Source organism: Mus caroli, chromosome 1 (genome assembly GCF_900094665.2).
Source record: "Mus caroli chromosome 1, CAROLI_EIJ_v1.1, whole genome shotgun sequence".
Taxonomy (NCBI): domain Eukaryota; kingdom Metazoa; phylum Chordata; class Mammalia; order Rodentia; family Muridae; genus Mus; species Mus caroli.
Window position 1 is genome coordinate 125,776,420 of NC_034570.1, and position 22,773 is coordinate 125,799,192.

General features: G+C 50.1%; 2 protein-coding genes across 3 annotated transcripts in view; both read left to right on the plus strand.

Annotated features, from left to right (window-relative positions):
- Positions 1-9,205: 9,205 nt before the first annotated feature.
- Chi3l1 (chitinase 3 like 1) lies at positions 9,206-16,988 on the plus strand. Of its 2 annotated transcripts, none has more exons than XM_029477768.1 (10): positions 9,206-9,274; positions 9,771-9,800; positions 10,492-10,696; positions 11,120-11,176; positions 12,073-12,223; positions 13,429-13,550; positions 14,827-14,950; positions 15,459-15,641; positions 16,159-16,275; positions 16,442-16,988. In XM_029477768.1, exons 1-10 carry the CDS (start codon positions 9,256-9,258, stop codon positions 16,571-16,573), a joined length of 1,140 nt encoding a protein of 379 aa, XP_029333628.1. In that variant the 5' UTR covers positions 9,206-9,255; the 3' UTR covers positions 16,574-16,988. The 2 variants fall into 2 exon arrangements, with proteins under 2 accessions (XP_029333628.1, XP_021025771.1); XM_021170112.1 differs by lacking the exon at positions 9,206-9,274 and adding an exon at positions 9,403-9,552.
- A 3,480-nt stretch (positions 16,989-20,468) lies between these two features.
- Positions 20,469-22,773, plus strand: part of Mybph (myosin binding protein H) — a 6,916-nt gene continuing 4,611 nt past the window's right edge. Inside the window, exons 1-3 of the mRNA XM_021156508.2 lie at positions 20,469-20,705; positions 20,793-20,927; positions 21,499-21,666. Of these exons, the coding sequence (XP_021012167.1) occupies positions 20,483-20,705; positions 20,793-20,927; positions 21,499-21,666 (526 nt within the window). The 5' untranslated portion in view covers positions 20,469-20,482. The remainder of the gene's footprint in view (positions 20,706-20,792; positions 20,928-21,498; positions 21,667-22,773) is intronic.

Genomic DNA, 22,773 nt, shown 5'->3' on the forward strand with positions numbered 1-22,773 from the left:
CCTCTCCTCTCCTCTCCTCTCCTCTCCTCTCCTCATGTTGCTCAACCGGAATGGTCTACCCTGCTATACCCAACAGTAGCTCCTTTTTCCTTATATCTATAAAGTTCTCAGCCACAAACTAGGGTAGGGAAGCAATAACAAAAGAACATCAACGAAGAACCTGCCTTGACTGGGCACAGTAGTGAGGGTTTGTAATCCCTCACTGGAGAGGTTGGGGCACAGAAATAGTGAGTTCAGGTTGGAGCAGAGCTGAATAAGAAACTCTTTGTCAGCAAAACGAAGTACAAAAACCAAATCAAACTGGGAGTCTCGCCTGTTGACCCTGCACAATCTGTCTCTCGGCTATGAAGAAAGGCTTTTCCGCAAACACTAGTGCCGAACCTGCCAGACTCATTCTAGAACGAAGGCGAGCAGATCGCAGCTCTCAGGACAACCCCTGACTAGCCATCCTGACTGGAACACATCCGCATTTCCAGAGTCGATGTTAGCTATGGCCGCTTTCCTGCTATAAGGACGGAATTGAGCAGAAAACAGATTAAAAGGTACCCAGCTTTGTAGCAGTTGACCCCAAGTCAGAGAAAAAAAGGAATTGCCCAGGACTAAATAAATGAACAAACTGGCTATATTATGATTTGGCTATGTCCATTCATCTGAGGCACTGTGTAGACTTGGCTGGCCCAGAATCATCTGATCTTCCTTTGCCAGGAAAAACCCGTATATATTGGCATGAGGCACTTATGTTTTTTTTAAAGTAATATATTTTACTTAATGTAATATATCCACAAGACTGACATTTCAATCTAAAAACTATTAATATTTTACCTTTCTATTCTCTCTTCAAAGCAGTATTTATTTTTTTTATACTTACAACACAGTGGAGCAGTCTTTAACTATCATTTTGTCCCATCTGAACTTTAAATTTTCAAAAGGAAACAATAATTCCACAGTAGATCTTTGGCATCCACTGCGCTCTTGGCGGATGGACCTTGAGCTCTCTGTGAACCTGTACTGAGGATGCTCCTGCCTCAGCTTCTGAAGTGCTCCTAATACAGCGTCTCAGATAACTCATCTTCAGGACAACTGGGAAAGAGCAGTTCTGTGAATGAAATGGTTCTGTCTGTGGAACACTAACAACGGCCAAAAAGCCAGCCTTCTGGAGCTCACTCACTCTTATAAGTTCAAGGGGGGCAATGTAACCAATTTAATTATTATAGACGTCTAAATGGAATTGCTGTTTACAGTTACATAGGTTATTTAAGCAGGTTCAATAAGAGTCTGTCATTATTTCTTACTAGAATGTAATTGGATATTGACTATGCCAAAAATTCCATTTAATTACATGTGTGTTAAGAGGGGGACATCTAATGACATTTGTTAAAGAATGATAAAGGAGACTTTTCTGGGGACCACTGTTAAAGGAACAGGGACCATGGCAACAAGATCTTGCAGTCAGAGACAGACTGGGCTCAAAGTCATATTATATGGGCAAGTGGGGACTGGCAGTTCTGACTTAATACCTGACAGAAAGCAACGTGAGGGAAGGAGGATTTATTGTGGTGCACAGATGAGGAGGACACTGCGCATCATGGTGTGGAAGACAAGGCAGAGTTGCTGTCGGCAGGAGCTTGCACTTGAGACCCTCCATCTTGGCTGACCAAGAAGCAGAGAAAGTGCTGGCACTCAATACACACACACACACACACACACACACACACACACACACACACACTTTTAAAAAGATTTTTTAAAAAAGGCTCTAAGCCAGGCAGTGGTGGCACACAACTTTAATCCCAAGCCCTTTGGAGGCAAAGGCAGGTAGATCTCTATGAGTTCAAAGCTAGCCTGGTCACAGGCAGGTCAGAGCTACACAGAGAAGCCCTGTTTCAGAAAAACAAACAAAACAAAACAGAAGTCAGTAGCACCCATTATTCCCAGGCCCAGGCCTAGCGCTGCTTTGCTTCTGAGACCAAAGGGGCCTGAGAAGGGTAGTGTGGCTATAGACTTTTCCTTTCTTGTTATGCAGTTTGGGTCCCACCCCCTGCCCCGCCCACGCTCCTGTCCACACAATGGTGCTACCCATGTTCAGAATGAATCTTCTCCCCTCAGTTAAGGTCCTCAGGAAACTCTGTCACATGCATAGCCAGAGGTGTATCTCCTAGATGATTTTGAAGCCAGTCAGATTGACAATGGAGAGGAAGCATCATTATTACCCAGGATGGGGCAGGATCAGGGATGGAAATTGCTAAGAAGAAAGATCAGGAAGAGGGGAAGGGGAACTCTAGACCAACAACAGGGTGATGCCAACTGTGTGATGCTGGAGGAGTCAGGAAGCAAGACAGCTATCAAGAGTGGGCAGATGTGGAGGCTCTTTACTTAGCAAACAACTGCATTCTACACTGAAACCACAAACACACAGACGGGTCCTCGGAAAAGGCTCAGACATCTGGCTAAAGTTTGGCCAGCCAAGCAGGCTGGCCTCAGAGCAAGCTCACCACAGGTTGGTGTAGAGTCAGTGGGCAGTTCCAGAGCACAGTGCTGGGTCAATCCCCAGCACCTCAAAAAGAGGAAGAGAAGAGGGGAGGAGAGAAGAGTGGAGAAATTTCTCCCATGGGGTTCTCTAGAAAATGCTCCTTTGCCTTTATGACTTAGAAATTCCCAGCTTTACAGTTTATAAATAATTACATTTCCCAGCAGGCCAAGAATATTAACAAATATGGGGATCTTAGAAAAAAAAAGTACCAACAAAGATGCCTAGTAATTACTTTGCCCACAAAAGCATTGTGAGGTTCCAGGGCTGTACAGAGCCTCGGTTCTTCAGCAAAAGTTCACTGAAAAGCTTCGGCAGCTCCAGGTCTAGTCTTTCCTGCACTTCAAAAAGAAAGTTTGTGTCTGCCCACAGCTCTCTCATGCCCGTGGAGATACGCTATAGCCAAATAAACAATATCATTTATTGATTCTGAATCAGAAAGCGGTGAAGTATTGTGTAGAGCCCAGTTCACATCTCAGTCAGAAGTGACCCCTAAGAAGGCACACTCTACACCTGGTTTCCTTCCGTGAGCACCACTGTGGGNGGGTGGGTGGGGAGAATCTCAGCTGAGGAAAACAGCTAACTAGCCCGCTAAGCTGACACTTCTAGACTCCAAAATACTAGGCTTTCCCCCACTTCCCATAAATGTGCCTCTCTGGCCAAACCAACTTTTTTTCTGGGCTGCCAAATGAAAGCATGCTTCATCGTGCAGAGCCTATGAGAACATTCCAGCCCACCACAGCCTGGCTTTGCTGTTAACCAGTTGGTCTTTCTGAAGTTTGGTCGCTTTTTTATTTTCATAAGTAATCGTTTCCTTGGTGTGGTGGGTGTTCCTGCCAGAGCCTTTGACCAGACCTGCGTGTGCTACTCCCAGCCAGGAATCAGTGTCCACTCCTGCAGACAGAGAGAGGCTCACCTGGAGGACAAAGTCAGCTTGTGAGAAAAGGCCATTCACAGTGACCGCCCCAGGCAAAGGGGGTCCAAGCAATTATGCCTGAGCGGCCACCCAGGGTTTCCAGGAACTTGTCCTTTGAGAAGTGGCCATATCCACCGCAAGTTTAGCGGTGCCTCCAGCCCTGTCCACGTTCTCTGTGTCTCAGGCTCTCTTGACAGCCTCTTCCTGCCTCTGCTTTGGCCATTTCACCTACCACATGTTCCCCTCCCCCTTCCCTCCTCCTCACTGGGCCTCCTGCATGCTGGACAAGAGCACCTACTGCTAAGGTTCCCCCGCTCCCCTGCTGCCTTTAACTTTTTATTTTGAGACAGGATCTCTCTAAGTTATTCAGGCTGGGCTTGAACTTGCATAGCCTAGGCTAGCCTTGTGCTCCTGAGAAGCTATGATCACAGGCCTACGCTGACTTGGCCATTCGTTCGTTTTTTCCTCTTGCCCACGCAATACATTTCTTCAGTCTCTTCCCTCTTCAGTGTAGAGACTCAGGACCCCCCCCCCCCATCACCGTACCCTCCACAAAACGTCTCCCACGCCCTGGAGAGGATCCCCTCTTTGGTCTTGTCAAAACAAGCAAGAAATCTGTTCTATCCCTTTGACACCCATCACTGCTGCCAGACTCTGTACTTCATAAGAATGGACCATGGCTGCTTCTACTCACTTTTCTGTCTCTGCCACCTACCGCAGTGCCAGGCATCGAGCATGCCTTAGTCAGCACTGATTGGACGAGCCCCTGGATAATGGGAGCCTAGAAAGGTCTAATGTGCGAAACCAAGTCAAGACTCTGGTTTTGTGGTTTTGCAATTTAATGGTTTTATGGTTTTGTGGTACCCCTTGAGTCAGCCATCCACAGGTGACAAGAACTGATGAGCACCACAAAAAAATTTGAGAACGCTGGGTTCCAAACTTAGAATAGCGTTTGGAGTGGTGCCTCCCTTCAGAGTCACGCATCTGCTTCTCTGGCTATTCCATACAAGCTTCGCTAAGCAAGTAAGGGGCATCGGGCACTGAAGTGGGTACACAGGAGGATGAGCGGCCAGGTCCTGGTGCATCATTAACATCACAGTCTAGCCAAGGATTTGGACATCCGTAAAATCTCACAGGTGCACACTGCAATTATAAACAGATCAGAAATTATTAGGGAGAGCGACGCGGAGTACTCAATCGGTCCCAGTGTGCTCCACCCTCCCTCCGGAGCCCGCCTTTCCTGGAAATGAGGAGCCTGCAGAAATGAAAAGGATGAGGTGGATAGATTGGCCAAAGATGGGCAGTGCTGGGCATTACTTCCGGTGCCATTCGCACCGTTCTGAGCGGCACAGCTAACGACTTCAGGCTTCCTCTCACTAACGCTGGCCACAACCTGTTTGCTGTGCATGTCACAAGGATAATGTCTCTCCCCAGGTTCAAGTGCCTACTGCTCTTTCTAAAAGACCTACGTTCTTCTAATGGCGTTTTCTTCTGCAGTGATGCAACCCATGGCGTAAGGCTTGGGAATCCCCGTGGAACTCACTCAGACATGTAGTTCACGCCACTTGCTGTTCCTGAGTGATAAAAAGCACTCTATCGTTGTCCTAATTAATTGTCAATTTGACACAGCCTAACAATACCTGAGAAGAGAGTCTCTGAGGCCTGTGGGTGTGACTGAACGGGATATCTCCATTGTTCATGGGCATAGGCGGGTCTGGCCATCCGTAAGCAGGAGTTCTGGGAAGGTGCCTCTGGGCTGTAGCAAGAGCTGCAGCAAGCACAGGCCAATTAGCCAACAACCAACATTCCTCAATGTCATTTCCATTTTGCTTCAAGTTCCTGGTGGAATTCCTTCCCTGACTTCCCTCAATGATGGAAGCTGAGATAAATCTAACCTTAAATTGCTTCTAGTCATGGTGTTTGTTAGAGCTTCAAAAAAAGAAACTGGAACAATTTCAAACATAGAGTCCAAGAGACTGTGGCTGCTGGCTATATCATAAACTCTCGAGCCTTTCGTGGGTTTTTTTTTTAACATGGTATATGCAAAGGCCCTGTGGTGGAAGAAATGTAAGCACAAAGTTCTGAAAGAAGATGCTGGGAGGAATATACCAAATGGAATGTGGTGTGAGATGAGGTAGGTGGTGGTAAGCCATGGGACCCCTAGCTAGTAAGTGCTGCCGAGGTGCCCTCCCCCTACCCCGGGAGGGACTGTGACAATGTTCCCTTCATATAAATTAAATGCTACTGAGGTGGCCTTCCCAGGGAGGGACTGTGACAATGTTACCTTCATACAGAGTTTGTGGAATTAATAAAGTGCACTTAAGGGCTCACAGGACCAAAAGGCTTATGGCAATTGGAACCCCTGAAAGACTTTCTAACAACGGAAAAGATGAAAGCAGGCAGCTTTTTCCTCATGTTTTGTGCCCTGTGGAGCTACTTCTGGTTGGCCTACTCCATACTATCTTCATCAGAAATGGGAGGAAGTCTTCCTCACCGAGCCTCAAACAGGAGACTCATCTCGATGGCTACTGTTGCCGTCAATCGTCTTTGGTTCAAAAAGGCCTGGCACCTTAAAGAACCCTGCAGAGAGCTTTGCCACCCACAGTCTAATTCAGGACTGGTTCGTGCTTGTCTGGTTATCTTACAGCGTAGGCTGAGAAGGTTTTGGGTGGGGGAGGGCAGTTGAGCGAACCCTCCAGGGAAGGCTGAGACTCTATCCTGGATAACATCTGACTAAGACAGATGGGGGGCCTACCTCTCCCTGGGGTGCTGGGCAAATGTTAAGTACTGCTAAAGCACCTTTAATAATCTTAAAATCATTTATTGTGTTAGTGATTAATCCTTATTGTAAGTACTCCTCCTAATGTTAATTCTCTTGTAAATAAGCACAGATATTAAGGGAAAGAGCATTTATGACTCCCTAATTAGCAGCTGTTGGGTTTCCCCTTGATACAAAAAGACTGTCAGTCTGAAAACCAGCCAGCCAGGAGGAGAGCGGTAATGTGTGTCTTTAGCCCCAGCTCTCCGGAAGCAAAGACAGGAGAGTCTCTGTGAGTTGAAAGCCAGCCTGGTCTACATGGTAAGTTCCAGGACAGCCAGGGCCACACAGTAAAAGCCTACCCAAACAAACAAATACATGAACAAACAAGAGAGCTAGTCGACCCTTACACCGTTCTGGATTCTTTCTAGGCGCCTTGAGAAAAGCGCACAGTTGATCAAAGTTGATTGTTTGGACTCTTGAAGGTCCCAGGGTCAGCCAGAGCTGTTTCAAACCTTGTTAACCTTGGTAAACTCGAGTTGACCCGTCAACCATCTTTACCTCATCCAGAAGGGAGCGCATCCTCTCCTGGCCTATCTGAAGAATTAAATGTTTTTAGTGAAACCACAAATCCCCATTGCATGTGAGGTGTGCTGTGATTGGTCCAAATGCTCCTTCTGTGCCTACATGTATGGCTGTTCAGGCTCTGTGACTTGGCTGAGAAACATCCTGCCATGTTAGCGCTGGTTGATGCAACTTTAGGCTCAATAAAAAGCTTCTCTTGGAGTTCTTTTTTAAAGATTTGTTTGTTTGTTTGTTTATTGTGAGTACACTGTAGCTGTACAGATAGATGGTTGTGGGACTTCATGTGGTTGTTGGGAATTGAGTTTTTTTAGGACCTCTGCTCACTCCGGTCAGCCCTGCTCACTCAGTCCCTGCTTGCTCCAGCCCAAAGATTTATTTATTATTATACATAAGTACACTGTAGCTGACTTCAAATGCACCAGAAGAGGGCATCAGAGCTCATTACTGCTGGTTGTGAGTCACCAGTGGTTGCTTGGGTTTGAACTCAGGACCTTCAGAAGAGCAGTCAGTGCTCTTACCCGTTGAGTCATCTCACCAGCCTGGAGTTCTTTTCTTATCTGCTTTTAGTAGTGTAGACTGAGCTGGTGGCACAAGAAAAAAAGCACCGAAGACAGCAGAACAGCAGAAATGGGGTGGCCAAGGGGCAGCGGCAGCCCTGAGAGCAGGCAGCAGGCAAGCTGAAGAAGAGGGAAATGAGCTACAGCTGAACAGAAGAGAAGGCAGAGCTGGACAGACAGAACAGCAGAAGCAGCACCGTAGCCAACCAACAGACCGCCTAACAGCAAAAGAAAAGACAGCAGAATAGTGTGAGAAAACAGCCAGGGAGGAAAAAGGGGGTATGCTGGACATAGGGGAGACACGAGCTGAGGTGGAAGGCTGTCGAGAGCCAGAGAACACACTACAGGCCCTGGTCACTGGAAGGGTTCCAAAGAGCTGCTAAGCTTGTAAGAGTCAAGGGTCTTAGATACCCAAGACCAGGGAGTGAAGCCCTAACCTCTGTCAGCAGCTGAGGAATCTTGATGCTTAGGCCTGTATGCAAGGCGTGATGCTGCCTGCTGCTGTCAAAGGCTAAGGGGCCCACGGTTGGCACAAGGGCTGTAATACCTGTACAGCTGAGGCCCTAGTCCTGGAGTCCTGAGGAGAGCTGGAGTTGGGAAGATTCCAACTTTTCTGTCTGCTGCCACCACTGCCAGTCTGCTGACCAATGCAGAGAGCCCCTGAAGCTGCTCAAAACCCACACTGGAAAAACTCCTTGCCTACCGAGGATTAATATTCAGGCAGAGCCAGAGGACCTCCAAGAGCTGACTGGTAGCACCATTACTACCAGGGGGGATTATGAAAACAAGAGACTTGACTAGGCAGCCCCCTCTCTCTAGTCCAGTCAGCAGTCAGGCCCCTGAGTTCTCAACTTTTCATTCACTGTCCTACTGCTTCTACTACTTGTGTGTTATAGATGGTCTGCAATGGATGGAATTACCCCTTCCCAAAACACACACACACACACACACACACACAGAGACAGAGACAGAGACAGAGACAGAGACAGAGACAGAGACAGAGACAGAGAGAATGAATAAGCAGGGACCAGAGGACACAGTTTCTAAGTCCAGTGGGTTTTTCGTTGTTGTAGTCATTAGGTCTTTGGAGGGCTTTTGTTTGTTTGTTGCTGTTGTTTAAGTGAACATGGTGGTGGACACCAGTAATCCCAGCACTCAGGAGAAGAAAGCAAGAGGGCTGGAAGTTTGAGGTCTGCCTGAGCTACTTCATGAGGCTTGTCTTAGAAAAACAATGGAAATGTTAGCTCAGAGGGCGGAAGCCAGGCCCCACAGGGCTGAGCACTTCTCACACCTGACTCCCCCTTACCCCACTAAGAGCCTGTGGAAGCTACTGGAGGGTTTCCAGTGGGATGCCTCACTGGGTTTGAGATCCCAAAGTATCACTAAGAGGAGAGGCAATTATTGATCTGAGAACTTGTTGCCGGCTTCCAGGAGAGTCCACCTCTGGCCATTACTGCCCCCGTTTTTATTCTGAGTCACATCACCACAGTCTCCAGCTTACCTCGGGGGGGGGGGGGGGCTTTCTCAATCCTCCACACTGGCACGCAAATGAGGGGGAGACAGCCTCTGGGCTCCTGAATTTCTCTCTCCCGTCCCAATTTCCCAGATTCAATAATCAGCAACTGCTAAAAGGAGGGATTTGGGGCTCCCCTCGCCACTCCCCAAGGCCTCTGGCTAGGTATGGAAACAGCGAAGAGACAGAAAAAAATCTGAGGGGGAAGCCAAGCAGTATAATGGTGGCCTTGTTTGGGTGCCGTGGCTTACATAACTCAATTGTGCCTGCTCCAGCCTGGACAGAGAGCTGGAGCTGCCAGGAAAGCTGGGAGACTACTGGCAAGAAGCAAGACGTAGGAAGGGAAGAAATCACAGGAAGGGTTGGAGATGTGGCTGTCCCACCCAGGTCATCACCCCCATGACCCTTCAGCTGGCAGGTACTGCAAGACTTGGCCCATGGCTTTCAAAACTCCAGGGTTTCTCAATCCTCCTCCAGTGACTCCCCACCTCCACTGGCCAGCAATGGGGTTTACACACACACAGTTCCTGTAAGGAGGACAGTTTGGGGGGCGGGGGGAGTGAGTGAGATGGGATGGGTATAAGAAGGAGGTGTGGAGTCTAAGGAAGAGGCCCTGACTAGGAAGCTGGGTACTAGGAGAAGCCATCATGCACACCTCTACTGAAGCCAGGATGGGCATGAGGGTGGCACTGACAGGTCTCTGAGCTGCAGATTTTTCAGGCTAAAGGGGACTACCCAAAGAGCTACTTCACAGGGGGCCCAGCCTCTTACCTTCCTGGAGGAGGGGGAGGGGTGGGGGAGGAGAGAGCAGAGCCTGAAAGGGAGGAAGGAAAGGAGGCGAGACCTGGGGAGGGGGGCAGGAGGAAGAGCAGCCACCCCCCCCCAACCAGGTCTGACCCTGGATTTCTCCACAGGCTTTGCGGTCCTGATGCTGCTCCAGAGCTGTGAGTACCCACCTCCTCTCCCTCCTGCAGGAGGTCTTAGTGGGAAAGAGTACTCTTCCAGTTTCTTCTATGGCTCACAGGGCTTGGGAATACTTGTTCAGCCAAGGTGATGGGTATATGTATATTGCTTTGGTTTCCACTTCCGTTTACTTGAACTTTTTTGATTACAAACTTTAAAAGGCTCAGATTTAGTGAAGACTTCAACAAAGTGCCCTAGAGAGCAAGTATCAGTAGCCACAGGGTTGAGTGAGGCCTGCTGTTTCTTTCCACAACCAACTGACTCCATTTACAGTAGGGAGAATTAAAGTAGCGAGTAGAGTAGACTCAGCCACTGTGGTAATGAGCCCCAGCAATCAGGTAGGGTCACTCCCACCAAGAGACCCACAAAGCCATTCTTTAATTAAAGACTACCCCTCCCTTGTAGGGCAGGACCTACAGGCAGGGCATCTTTGACACTGGATGGCACAGCTGGGCCTCTGTCCTTTTTGGAAGCCACTGCCTCCAGGAAGTCCTCCGTCCTTGGACTGAGTCACACTTCACCCTCACTCATCAGCTTGTGCCAGGCAAAGGAGGCCGGCCGGCTCCTTTTCTTGAAGATTTTTAATTTTGCTCAACACTCTGTCCCCGCGCCCTGATGCCCCCCTCCCCCCACCACACTGGTACTCCGTCCCACCTCAGACTTCTCCTTCAGGCTCTGCGTACAAGCTGGTCTGCTACTTCACCAGCTGGTCCCAGTACCGGGAAGGCGTTGGGAGCTTCTTACCAGACGCCATTCAACCTTTCCTGTGCACCCACATCATCTACAGCTTTGCCAACATCAGCAGCGACAACATGATTAGCACATGGGAGTGGAATGACGAGTCGAACTATGACAAGCTGAATAAACTGAAGACCAGGTTGGGGCACAAGCTGACCAAGATAGGGGAGGAGGGACAGAAAGCTGGGCCGGTCCAGAGGTCCTTCGCTTCAGTGGGAGGGTATATCCTGGGTGGGTGGTGGGCTGTGTTGGGATGGTAACATGGAGACAAGGAGTATCACTGGGGCCCAGGGAAGGGGCCTCTCTTGTCCCCACAGTAGCTCCATGGAGCATGGCACCACTGTGGGCCCCTTTACCTCTCCTTCCTTGGCTTTCCCACTGTGGGGAACCTCCGAGTCACCACCGTGGAGCCTGTGCCTGTCTAGAACATCAATGTCAGGAACAGGCACTTAATCCGCCCCTCCCTTCAAGCAAGAGCTCTTCTATGGTGTGCAGACATGGGGTCCCCAACGTCATAGCCGCTTCACTCCAACCCTGCTCTCCCCGTTATTCTGCTCCACAGAAACACCAACTTGAAGACCCTTCTGTCTGTTGGAGGGTGGAAATTTGGTGCAAAAAGGTAGGACTCATGGCTGGGGCAGGATGGAGTAGAGAGGCAGAGGGAGGAGGCTTGGTGTCGAGGGTTCCTGTTGCTCCACACTTGCAGGGCACCGAGGCCCCAGTGTTAGTTGCCTTACACATATTTGAAAAACCAGGTCCAGAGAGGAAGAGGAACTTAGCAAAAAAAAAAATCGGCAAGTGGATATTAGAGAGAGAGAGAGATAACTTGCCAGGCTTGCCTCCTAGTTCAGGCTAGCCTCAAACTTGGGCAATTCTTCTGCCTTGAAACCCCACCCACCCACCCAGTGCTGGGATTATAGGCATGTACCAGTTTACCCATCTCTTGCAAAGCTCTTCTCACTACAACTCAGGCATGAGAGCAACTTCCCAGTTCCTGCCACAAAGGCTGGGAGTGGGCGTGTGGGAAGGAATCAACGGGAGATGGAGAGGGTTGAGACTCTTAGCTGCACCTTGGAGCAGTCAGAGACTAGGAGCAGCGAACAGGTTGGACTGGCTGTAATAACTCCTGCGGACTGAGTCCTCACTGGGCTGGAGCCCTTTCCCAGGGGATTGGGTGACCACCAGGACCCTCCCTTGTCTTTCTCCTCTCCACAGCAACAAGTCTTACAGTTATCCCATTTTACAGACAGGGTAGTGTGAGTCAGGGAACTGTTCAAAATAGCAGGCCGGCCTAGGACATTAGAAATGCTTGGCCCCTAAGAACATACCTCTCATCGCTTCTCGGCCTTTTGGCTAAGATCAAGTGTAGAACATACCTCTCTAAGTTCCCAGACTGGATGTTCTCCTATATCTGTCAGTTCAGGTCCCCTGTTCCCAAGCCCTGGGAGTCCTATTGTAGGGCCAGGGTCCCTGGCACATGGGTATCAAGCTCACTCTGCAGTGATTTTATTCTAGATTTTCCGAGATTGCCTCCAACACTGAGAGACGCACTGCTTTCGTCCGGTCGGTAGCCCCGTTCCTGCGTTCTTATGGCTTTGATGGGCTGGATCTCGCCTGGCTCTACCCTGGCTTAAGAGACAAGCAGTATTTCTCCACCCTGATCAAGGTGCTTGGCACTGGGCAGAGGTGGGAGGGGAACTAGCACATGGCTAGTGAAGTTCTCTTCCTCCAAGAACCTCCCAGAAATGAGCATGAGGGCTTCAGCACTCGTCATAACCACTGTAGGCGGTGGGGGCAGAGCCCTAAGAGGTCAGAGACAGTGGCTGGGCAGGGTGCCCATTCAGTGCAATGTCCATTGTCTGTTGTCTACTATCCAGCTCTCCAACTGATGCCCCCAGCTACCCAACATGTCCATAGCTCAATCTGGGGAAGGGGTCTAAGCACCTCCAGTGTTTAGAGGCAGAGAGATGGTGTAAACAGACTGTCTACAATACCATGGTGAATCTCTTTGACCTGTAATTTCACGTAAAAAAATGCAGACTGAGAGACATGTGTCCTCCAAGATTATTGCCCACCATATGATGTCCTCTCCAGGACAGGGAGTCCTTAAGTGCTTGCTAATGGGTGTACACTGGGTTTAAGAATGATGTTGGTTGTTGGGCATGGTGGCACACGCCTTTAATCCCAGCACTTGGGAGGCAGAGGCAGGCGGATTTCTGAATTCGAGGCCAGCCTGGTCTACAAAGTGAGTTCCAGGACAGCCAGGGCTATACAGAGAAACCCTGTCTCGAAAAACCAAAAAAAAAAAAAAAGAATGATGTTGGTCCAAACCATATTATGCATATATGTGCATGTTTGAGTGTGAGCGGGGGTTGAGTGTGCATGTGCACAGGGGCATGCATATATGTATAAAATATTTGTAAAGGCCAACCACAGTTGTCATTCTTCGGGGACTGCCCACCTTGTTTTGTTCTTTTGAGATAAGGGTTCTCATTGGCCTAGAACTTACCAAATAGACTAGGCTGGCTGGCTGGCTGGAAGCCCCAGGGACCTGCCTGTCTCTGCTTCCCCAGTACTGAGGCTACAAGCACACAGCACTGTACCTGGCATTTTATTCTTTTTGTGTGGGTTCTGGGGGCCAAACTTGGGTCCTTGTACTTTATAGACTATGCTATTTCCCCAGCTCTCCAATGATATTTTAGTAAAATCATGAGGTTAGCTGAGGAGGGGACTGTAGCAGATCATTCTCTATGCCTGAACTCCAAGCAGGACAGTGATCACAGCAGGTGGGGAAGGTCAGCAAGGTGCCCAGGACCTTGGTCTCCCCACATAAACCTCTCCTTTTTGCCTACCTGCCTCCCTCTCAACCAGGAACTGAATGCGGAATTCACAAAGGAGGTCCAGCCAGGCAGAGAGAAACTCCTGCTCAGCGCAGCTTTGTCAGCAGGAAAGGTGGCCATTGACACTGGCTATGACATCGCCCAGATAACCCAGTGAGTCCCCTGCCCTCAGAAGCTTGTCAGGCAATACCTTTCCCCACCCTGCCCTCTCATCCCATGAAGACTTAGGAGTTCCAAAACATTGATATATACACTTTGGCAACTCTCCCCTCTCTGTGACTCAGTTTCCCATCTGTTAAGTGGGCCACAATGAGACTTTACTTCCTTTTTCGCTTGGAATGATATTGGTTTGGACGGGGTAGTAGAAAGAATTATATGGTGCATCTGCCACTCCAAGGTACTCTCCCTGTGCTAAGCAGAGTGCTAGGCGTGGGAGAGGCAACCCACAGTGAGAAAACATCATGCATCAGAATGCAGAGGGAAGCAGTCCCCTTTCCCATCACCCAGTACCCTTCTCCTTGCACATGAGTTTGAACTTCCAACAGCTACACAGCATCTCTTCCAAGGGCTCAGGCAAGTCCATGGGAAACCCAGGAGCAAGGAGCAAGGATATGAAATCTCCTTTAGAATCTTAGGGGTATATAAGTCTGGTGCTTTAACTGGTGGGTAGAAAGGAGGTGTTATATCCATTTATTCTGAATCTCCAAAGCTCATACTACTGCCTTACGCCTAACAGCCCCTTCTCCATAGGGCTACTGAGCACTCGCTCCCCATGAGTGATGTAGGCTAAGTCAGCCTTTGGAACTTCTCCTTCCATGCTAGGCTGTCTATGGCATTTTTAACTGGCTTTTGCCACAACAAGCATGCCAGAAGTGAAGGCTTAGGTGAAGCAGAGAGTTCCTGTGTGTGTGTGTGTGTGTGTGTGTGTGTGTGTGTATGTATATGTGCACATGTGTGTGCATGTGTGTTTGCATGTGTTTGTGTATGTATGTACATGCATGTGTGTGTTTGTGCATCTGTGTGAATGTGCATGCATGTAAGTGTGCATGTACATGTGTGTGCATGTACGTTCATGGGTGTGCATGTGCATGTGTGTGTGCAGGTGTGCAGATGTGTGTATGTGTGTATGTGCATGTACATGCATGTGTGTGTTTGTGCATGTGTGTGAATGTACATGTATGTGTATGTGTGTGTGTGCACGTGTGTTTGTGTTTTGAGATCCTTGGAGATTAATGTCCATTCTCACTCTGAGGCACCACAACCCAGAGCCCACACCTGGGTATGCTCAAGAGAAGTGGACCAGTGCTTAGGACAGGTGTCTCTGAAGCTACTGGGCTTCTGGTGCCTGCGGCCCACATCCTACTGGGCCATGGCATGAAGTCAAGAACATCTTCAATATCCCACCTCATCTCCAACTCCTTTTTCTCAGACACCTGGATTTTATCAATCTCATGACCTACGATTTCCATGGAGTCTGGCGCCAAATCACAGGCCATCACAGCCCCCTCTTCCAAGGCCAGAAGGACACTAGGTTTGACAGATACAGCAATGTGGTAGGTTCCTGGAAGGAATGTGGGAGGAAGTTACAAAGCCCTATCACCTGCCAGAGCACACAAAGCCTCTCTTCTCTCTTCTCTTTCAATGCATTTTTTTTTTTGCAAGATAGGTTAGGAAAGACATTTCACAGATGGGGAAACTGAGGAAAGCCTGACAGTGTAGACCAAGTATAGGGTGGTACAGAATGGAGAGAGGCTGGGGACTTAAGAGGCAGGAGCTTAGCTTTAGCCTGTCCTTTACTCGCTGTGCAGCCTGAGCCAGCCAGCCAATTTCTGTCTGCCACACATTAATAATCTCTTCTTGTGCCTGCAAGGAGCTTTTCAAGAACAAACCTTTGCAAGTCATTTTTAACTGGCATGATCAGTTCCCTGAGGGATGGGGATTCCCAGTCGCACCACGTAACTGTCATCGCTGCATCTGTCTCAGCAGCAGGATTAGTGGTACAACCTATGTGCTTGCCACCCGGCCCAGCTAACTATCCCTGCTGTCTCTGCCCTACCCCAGAACTATGCCGTGCAGTACATGATACGTCTGGGAGCCCAGGCCAGCAAGCTACTGATGGGCATCCCCACCTTTGGGAAGAGCTTCACTCTGTCATCTTCTGAAAATCAGTTGGGAGCTCCAATCTCAGGGGAAGGATTACCAGGCCGGTTCACCAAGGAGGCAGGGACCCTCGCCTACTACGAGGTAATGATGTTGCTTCACAGGCTAACCCAGAAAAGACAGGCCTCCCTCAGTGCACACACTTTCTCCTTTGGGAATAAAAACATGCTCATTTGCTCCGGCATTCCCTGGGAGAAGGAAAGAGGGACCCTAAGCCTTTTATTCCTGAAAGCCTCCAGTGGGCACCAAGCCCCTAGAACATTCCTCTGACCTCAGACCTTGGGTCCTTCATTCCAGTCCAGGAAAAACAATGGTCAAGAATCTCTGGACATTTCATCTCTGCTTCTGCCGCTCCCAGTGGTCTGGGGCCAGCTCTGGGTGTCTGCTCGCCTTCTTCAAGTCCCTGTTTAAGATGGAGGAGGCTATCAGATCTCTAAAGCCCTTGGGCAATAGCAGCTGAACTCTGAGATATTTGCATCTGTTTTGCATAAATTTGCATGAAGCCAGCAGCCTGGAGCCTCAGGAGAGGGAGGCTACAGGCTGAAGGATGACTTCTACCGGCCTGACAAGCCTCCCACACCACCCTACTCTGTTTTTTCAGATATGCGACTTCCTCAAAGGAGCTGAAGTACAACGACTCTCCAACCAGAAGGTTCCCTTCGCTACCAAGGGCAACCAGTGGGTGGGGTATGAGGACAAGGAGAGTGTCAAAAACAAGGTAGGTTTCTCAGAAGCCACACCCCGGAACAAAGAAGGAGAGGTTGTTTTGTTCCAAGCTGCAGGAGTTGGTCTCCTGCTGGAGGGCTGAGCTTGGGTGTGTGGGACCTTCTGGGAAGGGCCCCAGAGCACAGTTTCCCTACCCCTCACCCCATCTCCTCCACCAGGTTGGGTACCTGAAGGAGAAGAAGCTGGCAGGAGCCATGGTGTGGGCACTGGATTTGGATGATTTCCAGGGCACCTGTCAGCCGAAGGAATTCTTCCCGCTCACCAACGCCATCAAGGATGCCCTGGCTTAGCTCCCCCTTTCCCATATGGTACCCCCCACCCTCTGGCCAGGAGTTTGATCTCTTGCAATGCTAAGTCCCCCAACTGGGCCTCAGTTTCCTTCTCATGGCACCTGTGTAAGGGGCCACAGCAGGCTCAGCTATGGAGAACAGGGAACTAGGGTAGGACGGTGGGGTTGTGAGAGTCACAGTGTGAGCAGATACACAGCCCTGTTAAGGAATGCAATTTCTCAGACTCTAACCTCCCTTTACCCAGCCTGACCAAAGGACGCCACTTGGATCAAGTAGGCAAATATCTTACAGGATTCAGGAACCATACTAATTATACCCTCTGCAAAGCCCAACTTGAATCCTTCCCTTAGGAACTTAATCGTCCCACTTCCCTTTCCCTAATTCCACAGCTGTTCAATAAAGCGCCAGAACCTAACCGTGTGCTATAATTGCGGCCGTCTCTATGGGTACGTGGGACCATGGCACTCACCTATCTTTTCTGGATTTCTTTCTCTGAGACTTGGGAATCAGAGCTGACAGAATTGAGGTCTTGATGCAAAATCCTGGGCCCTAAGGAGCCTTAATGAGAGGTGGGATCCTAGGGTTGGGGGAAAGTATAGGCTTTACCTAAGCACGGCTGACAGCAGACTTCCAAATTAAGTACCTTATAGAAAGAGACTGTTGCAGGGCCTGGAAAGAAGACGTTTAACCCTCTGACCATTTAGAACAGTGGTCTTCAGAATGTAGGTCTTGACCCCTTTGGGGGTGGCACATCAGATATTTACATTATGATTCATAACAGAAGTAAAATTACAGTTATAAAGGAGCAACGATATAATTTTCTGGTTGGGGGTCACCACAACATGAGGAGCTGTATTAAAGGGTCGCAGCATTAGGAAGGTTGAGAAGCACAACCTTAAAGGGTAGTGAGAGATGGCCACAGGACAGGTTAGGAAGCCCAGGAACCCAGAACATTAGGGACAGAAAGGAAGGCAGTGCCTTTTCATGCTATTCACAGCCGGGGTCTCCAGACCCTTGAGAGCTGGTCTTTAGCCCCATACTCCTGAGCGGTCCATAGCTCGTTATCTTAGAGGCAGTCCACCCAACTGCTGGCCTGAAAACTGTCTACAGTCCAGTGCTGTCCCTGTGCCCAGCTCTGTCCCTGTGCCCAGCTCTGTGCCCACTCCCCTTCACACTCTTCTCTCAGCTCATAAAGTTATCAAAGCTTCCCTGCCCAGGCTGGCCTGGGACAGTAAAGGGAGGAAGATGGAATCGTACTGGTCCAGAAGAGCAGCCATTTTCCAGTCTTTGTGTGGAGGAAACACTCCCACCAGGGTCCTGTGAATTTCCAGGAGCCGAAACTTGGCTTTATTAAGGGAGCCTGGATAAGATGTATTCTAAAGCAGTTGGGATCTTATCTGTGGTCCCCTGATGTTTGGTTATCTGACTTGGGGCAACCATTAGTTGGCTTGATGTCGGTGACTCTGCTTTTGAGGCCGAAAGAAGCCAATGCCAATCTGCTGCCCTGAAATCTGAACCAGCTGGAGCCAGGCACATGTAGCTGATTCCAAGGTTGCCACTCTGCTAAAGGCAAGGTGCATTCGCCAGGGTCTTAGGGGTAGAGGTTACCTGGCATTTCTTGCTGATTGGTGGGCCAAGCAGCTCTAGCTTCTGCCCACTGTTCACCCTACCACACAAGGTCTTTAAAACCCCGTGAGCTCTCCTAGGAAGTGTCCCTGTCCCTTGAGGCCCCCCTTCTCCCAGTTTGGGACAGGTTCTCCTGGCTGACTCAGGCTCCTGCCGAGTTAGTCACATTCGCTTATAGCTACAGAGTCAGAAGCCAGGGTGGAGATCGGTTCTCCCTGCCCAGCACAACTCTGAGTCACCTCACAGACAACATGGACACCCAAGCAGACTTGGACACAAGCTCCTTAGGACCTCCACTAACACCTCACAAAGACAGTTGAGGTTGAGAGGCACCTACACTGCTGTGTTCCTGTCCTCAGGAAAGGTGAGAGCCGGAATACTGTTGACAGCCCTTAAGTAAATTACATGCCCATATTCTGTGAGGCACACCATCTCTGCTTAAGAGCGTGTGAGGGATATTGGTCTAGTTTGAAGAGTTTCTGTGTATTGAAGGGGAAACCTCAATGGGACTTTGGGACCTCAATAGTAACAACCATACTGCCCCCTCACCCGGAGGCTGTCATTTTAGGCTACCCTTGGCCTCTCCATCCTTCTATTTGACTTGCCACCTCTGGATGCACTTCGAAGATGCGAATTCCGGTGGCTCTGCATTTGGACTTCAAGGACAGGATCCTCCTCGGGTTTCTGTGATTTGCCCCTTGCTCTGTGAGATCAGCCGTGGCTCCTCACTGTTATCTTGCTTCTGCTTCAGAACAACATGAATGCTCCAGTTGTTTATCCACCTGCTGTTCAGAGACAGCCATTTCCCTGACTCTGGTGCTGCTGTTACAAGTCAATAGTCTCATCCTGCCGTCCTGAGAGTCCAGAGGGTGGACGCTCAGAGCCACTGATCAGGCACATTGTTGATACCACCAACTCCCTGCCTCATTTTTTTTTCCCAAAGTCATTTCTCTGAGCCACACTCCCACCCACAGAGAAAAATTTGACTGCTCCTCCTCCTCCCTGACACATGGTATTTTCTGGATTTCAAATTATTACCAATCTTAACATCTTGACTAAATGAATCAGTGACTAGGAATTTGTCTGAACCTGCCCTGCTTCCCACACTAGCAGAGTCTGGGCCTAGGTCCCCTTTTTAAGAGGCCAGGAGATGCAGGTCTGCCTGTCCTATACTCTGACATGAGGGGTCTCAGTAGGTGGAGGGAAACTGAAGCCTGGGGATTAGTGTAAACAAGTTTCCCAGCCTTCCCACAGAAACAGAAACCTGAGGACTTTTTTGGTCCTGGCTTGAATGTTCCCTCTAAAACTCCTCTAATTGTCACCTACAGTATTAAGATTGGGGGGGGGGCTTTTAAAAAGTTTTTAGGCCATAGGACACGTCCCTTGTGAACTGGTTAATATAATTATGGGAGTGGGTTAGCTATCTCCAGAGTGGGAACTGGATAGAAAGCGTGTGTTTCATCCATTTTCCTCTGTCTGGCTTGCCCATTCTCTGTATCCCACATCCCAATCACCACAAAGCTCTTCAGGGGGTGCAGCGGGCGTGATCTTTGACTTCTCAACCTCTAGAGCCTTGAGAAAGATCACCTCTTTTGTTTATAATTCACAGAACCTATGGTGCGATGTCACAACAGCTGAAGACTGATCACCACAGCCCCCTTTCCCAGGACTCATGCTGGAGCACCTGCCTCAGGCCAGCCTCACCTCCAGCATCTCAATTCTCACCTCTGTGGGGTCCTTAGCCTCACACAGCACAAGTGGGAATCCCCAGAGACTGTGAGGACCAAGAGAGACAGCGAAGGCCGAGGGGGCAGTGATCACAGGGAAGACTGCTTCAAGCATTCTTAATTCCAGGCTCTGTTCCGAGGAGACTCAGGCCCAAGGGGGCCCTGAGAAGACCAGATTTATGGACCTGATTTGATCTTCCTTTCCAGGTGGCAGGTCTCACTACCCAGCCCCTGCAGCCCCAGCGATGTGCCAGCTCATCTCTCTATGCCCTCCCTGATCTGGGCACTGGCACCCTGGCTGTGAGGTCTAGCTGGGGTGATGGCAAGGTAGTGTGCTTCTCAAGGGGCCCTGTGGTTCCTCCCCCAGAGCTATTCCTGGCCTGGGTGCTCCCTGCCCCCCTGTCCCCCTGCCTGACCTGACCCCACAGCTGGGAATGGTTTGCTGGGGGTGGGGCAGCCCCTGCCTTTATAAGCGTGGACCTAGCCTGGAGGCCCAGACCTACTGCTGACCCTTAAACACTCCAGCTTGACCCACACACACACACCAGCTAAAAAAATGACAGGAAAAGCCACCTCTGAGGCTTCTGTCTCTACTCCAGAGGAGACAGCACCTGAGCCTGCCAAGGTGCCCACTACAGAGCCTTCTGGAGAGGTGGCAGCATCAGAGTCCACCGGGCAAGAGCAGGCTCCAGAGCCACAGAAGCCTCAGGCACAGGATCCTGCAGCTCCTGCAGCTTCTGCCATGCCCGCAACCACTAAACCTGAACCTCCAAGTGAAGGTGAGGAGAAGTGGGGAAAGGTGGAGAAGGGAGGCAGGTATGCAGGGAGGGGCTCTTCCACTCACCTTGGCTTCCCCCCTCCTCCAGATGTCCCCAGTGCCCCACTGCGGCTGACCTTGGAGGATGTGAGCCACAGCTCCTTGACTGTGAGCTGGGAGCCCCCCGAGAAGCTGGGCAAGCTGGGGCTTCAAGGCTATGTGTTGGAGTTCTGTCGAGAGGGAGGTGAGCCCAGGGCTGAGCTCTGTTTCCACCCAGCTGAGTGGGGGTGGGGTGGGGCAGCAGGGAGGAGCACAGTCCCTGCAATGAGTCACTCCAGGACCTCCAGGATGTACAAAGGGAGAAGGTCTGAGCAGTGGTCTTAGCTGCTACCACCTGACTCCATAGGGACCTCTAAAGGCACAGAGATGTCCAATGACCTCAGGGGACCTCCTGACCTCCAGGTCCAGGTAGCCTCTGAGGACCCTTTTCAGGGGGAGTTAACTCAGGAGGCAGAAAGTGGGGAAGATCCAGAGGAAGAGACTGTAAAGTAGGAGACAGTCAAGACAGCTTGGAACAGCCACATTCAGCCTGGCCTCTGTCTCTGCCCCTACCTTGCTGTGTGTGCCTTGGTGAATGTGCCCATCCTTCTCTGGCCCTTCTGCATCCCTGTCTCTAAAAAACTCTAGCACCAGCTGTCAGAGATGTAGCCCAAGAGCGAGGTCAGCTAATGTACATCACCCTTGAAAAGGAAATTCCCCTGGGGGGGGTGCCCCTGCCACATCACTAACAGCGAGACATTCTCCACTGCCCTCAGCCTCAGAATGGGTGCCTGTGAATCCCCGGCCCGTGATGGTGACCCAGCAGACGGTTCGAAACCTGGCCCTGGGAGACAAGTTCTTCCTGCGTGTGACTGCAGTAAGCTCTGCAGGGGCAGGCCCCCCTGCTGTTCTGGACCAGCCTGTCCACATCCAAGAGATCACTGGTAAAGCTACTCCTCGCCTCTTGCTCACAGACTAGATGTAATGGGGAAACTGAGGCCATGGTCAGTAGGACCCAGGCAGCCGTTTCCACCCCCATCTCACCCTAGCATGCACAAGCCGCATGCCAACGTGTCTTGCCTAGTGACAGGTTCAGGCTCCTCAGCAGCAAGAAGGAGGTCAAAGACGCCACCTCCCTGAATGGTCCAGCCCCACCCCCTACCATCAGGGAGCAGCTTCTTGTTGTCCAGAGACAAAGCCAAGCTCCCAGTGCTAGAAGCCATCTATCCTTACTTCTTCCTAATCTTAATCTCCGAAGCTATGAAAGAGCATTGGCTCTTTCCTCAAACCTGAGTTCCAGGCTCTCTAGAGGTTCTGGAACACAGGGAAGGTCTGCTTGCCCCGTGTTGTATCCTGACTCTAATGAAAAGAAAAAAAGAGGCTGTAGAAAGGGCCCCTGAAAGCTTCTTCATCCCCCAGAGGGCAGTGCCCCTGTGAAGACCCAGAGGCCAGCTTCTGTCCCTGTTGCTAATATTTCTATTTGCAGGGTACATTAACCTTAGTGCCTCCCTCCCAAAGCAGATCAAGTTTCAGGCTGTTAATGACACTGAGTCATTTGGTCTGTCTTAGCTATCTGGGGACAGTGCTGGGCCCCAGAGTGAAGAGAGACACGAGCAAGCAGGTGTCTGAGACCTTCTCCATCTTCCTTCTTGTTCCTTGAGGGATGGATGGAGGCTGGAGATAGAGCCCTACATTTCTAGTCAAGACCTCTAGGAGGAGAAGACATCTCAGCCACAGAAGGAGTCAAATTCGGATTCAAGGAAATAGACTGCTTTAAGATCTAAAGGCATAGGAGACCAGAACCACACACTATTGTAGATTATCCAGACCAGGCAGATCCCAGGGGGCCCAGAGACTCCCACAGAGTCACCCAATCTTTCTGTAGTCTCAGCTTCTGATGCCCACACTGTTCACAGCCACCAAGCTGCAGGACATCTGCTCTGGTGGTTTTCAAGAGCATTATCTGCGTGAGATAGCACCCCCCCCACACACACACATACACACACATACACACATACACACACACACACACATACACACACACACACACA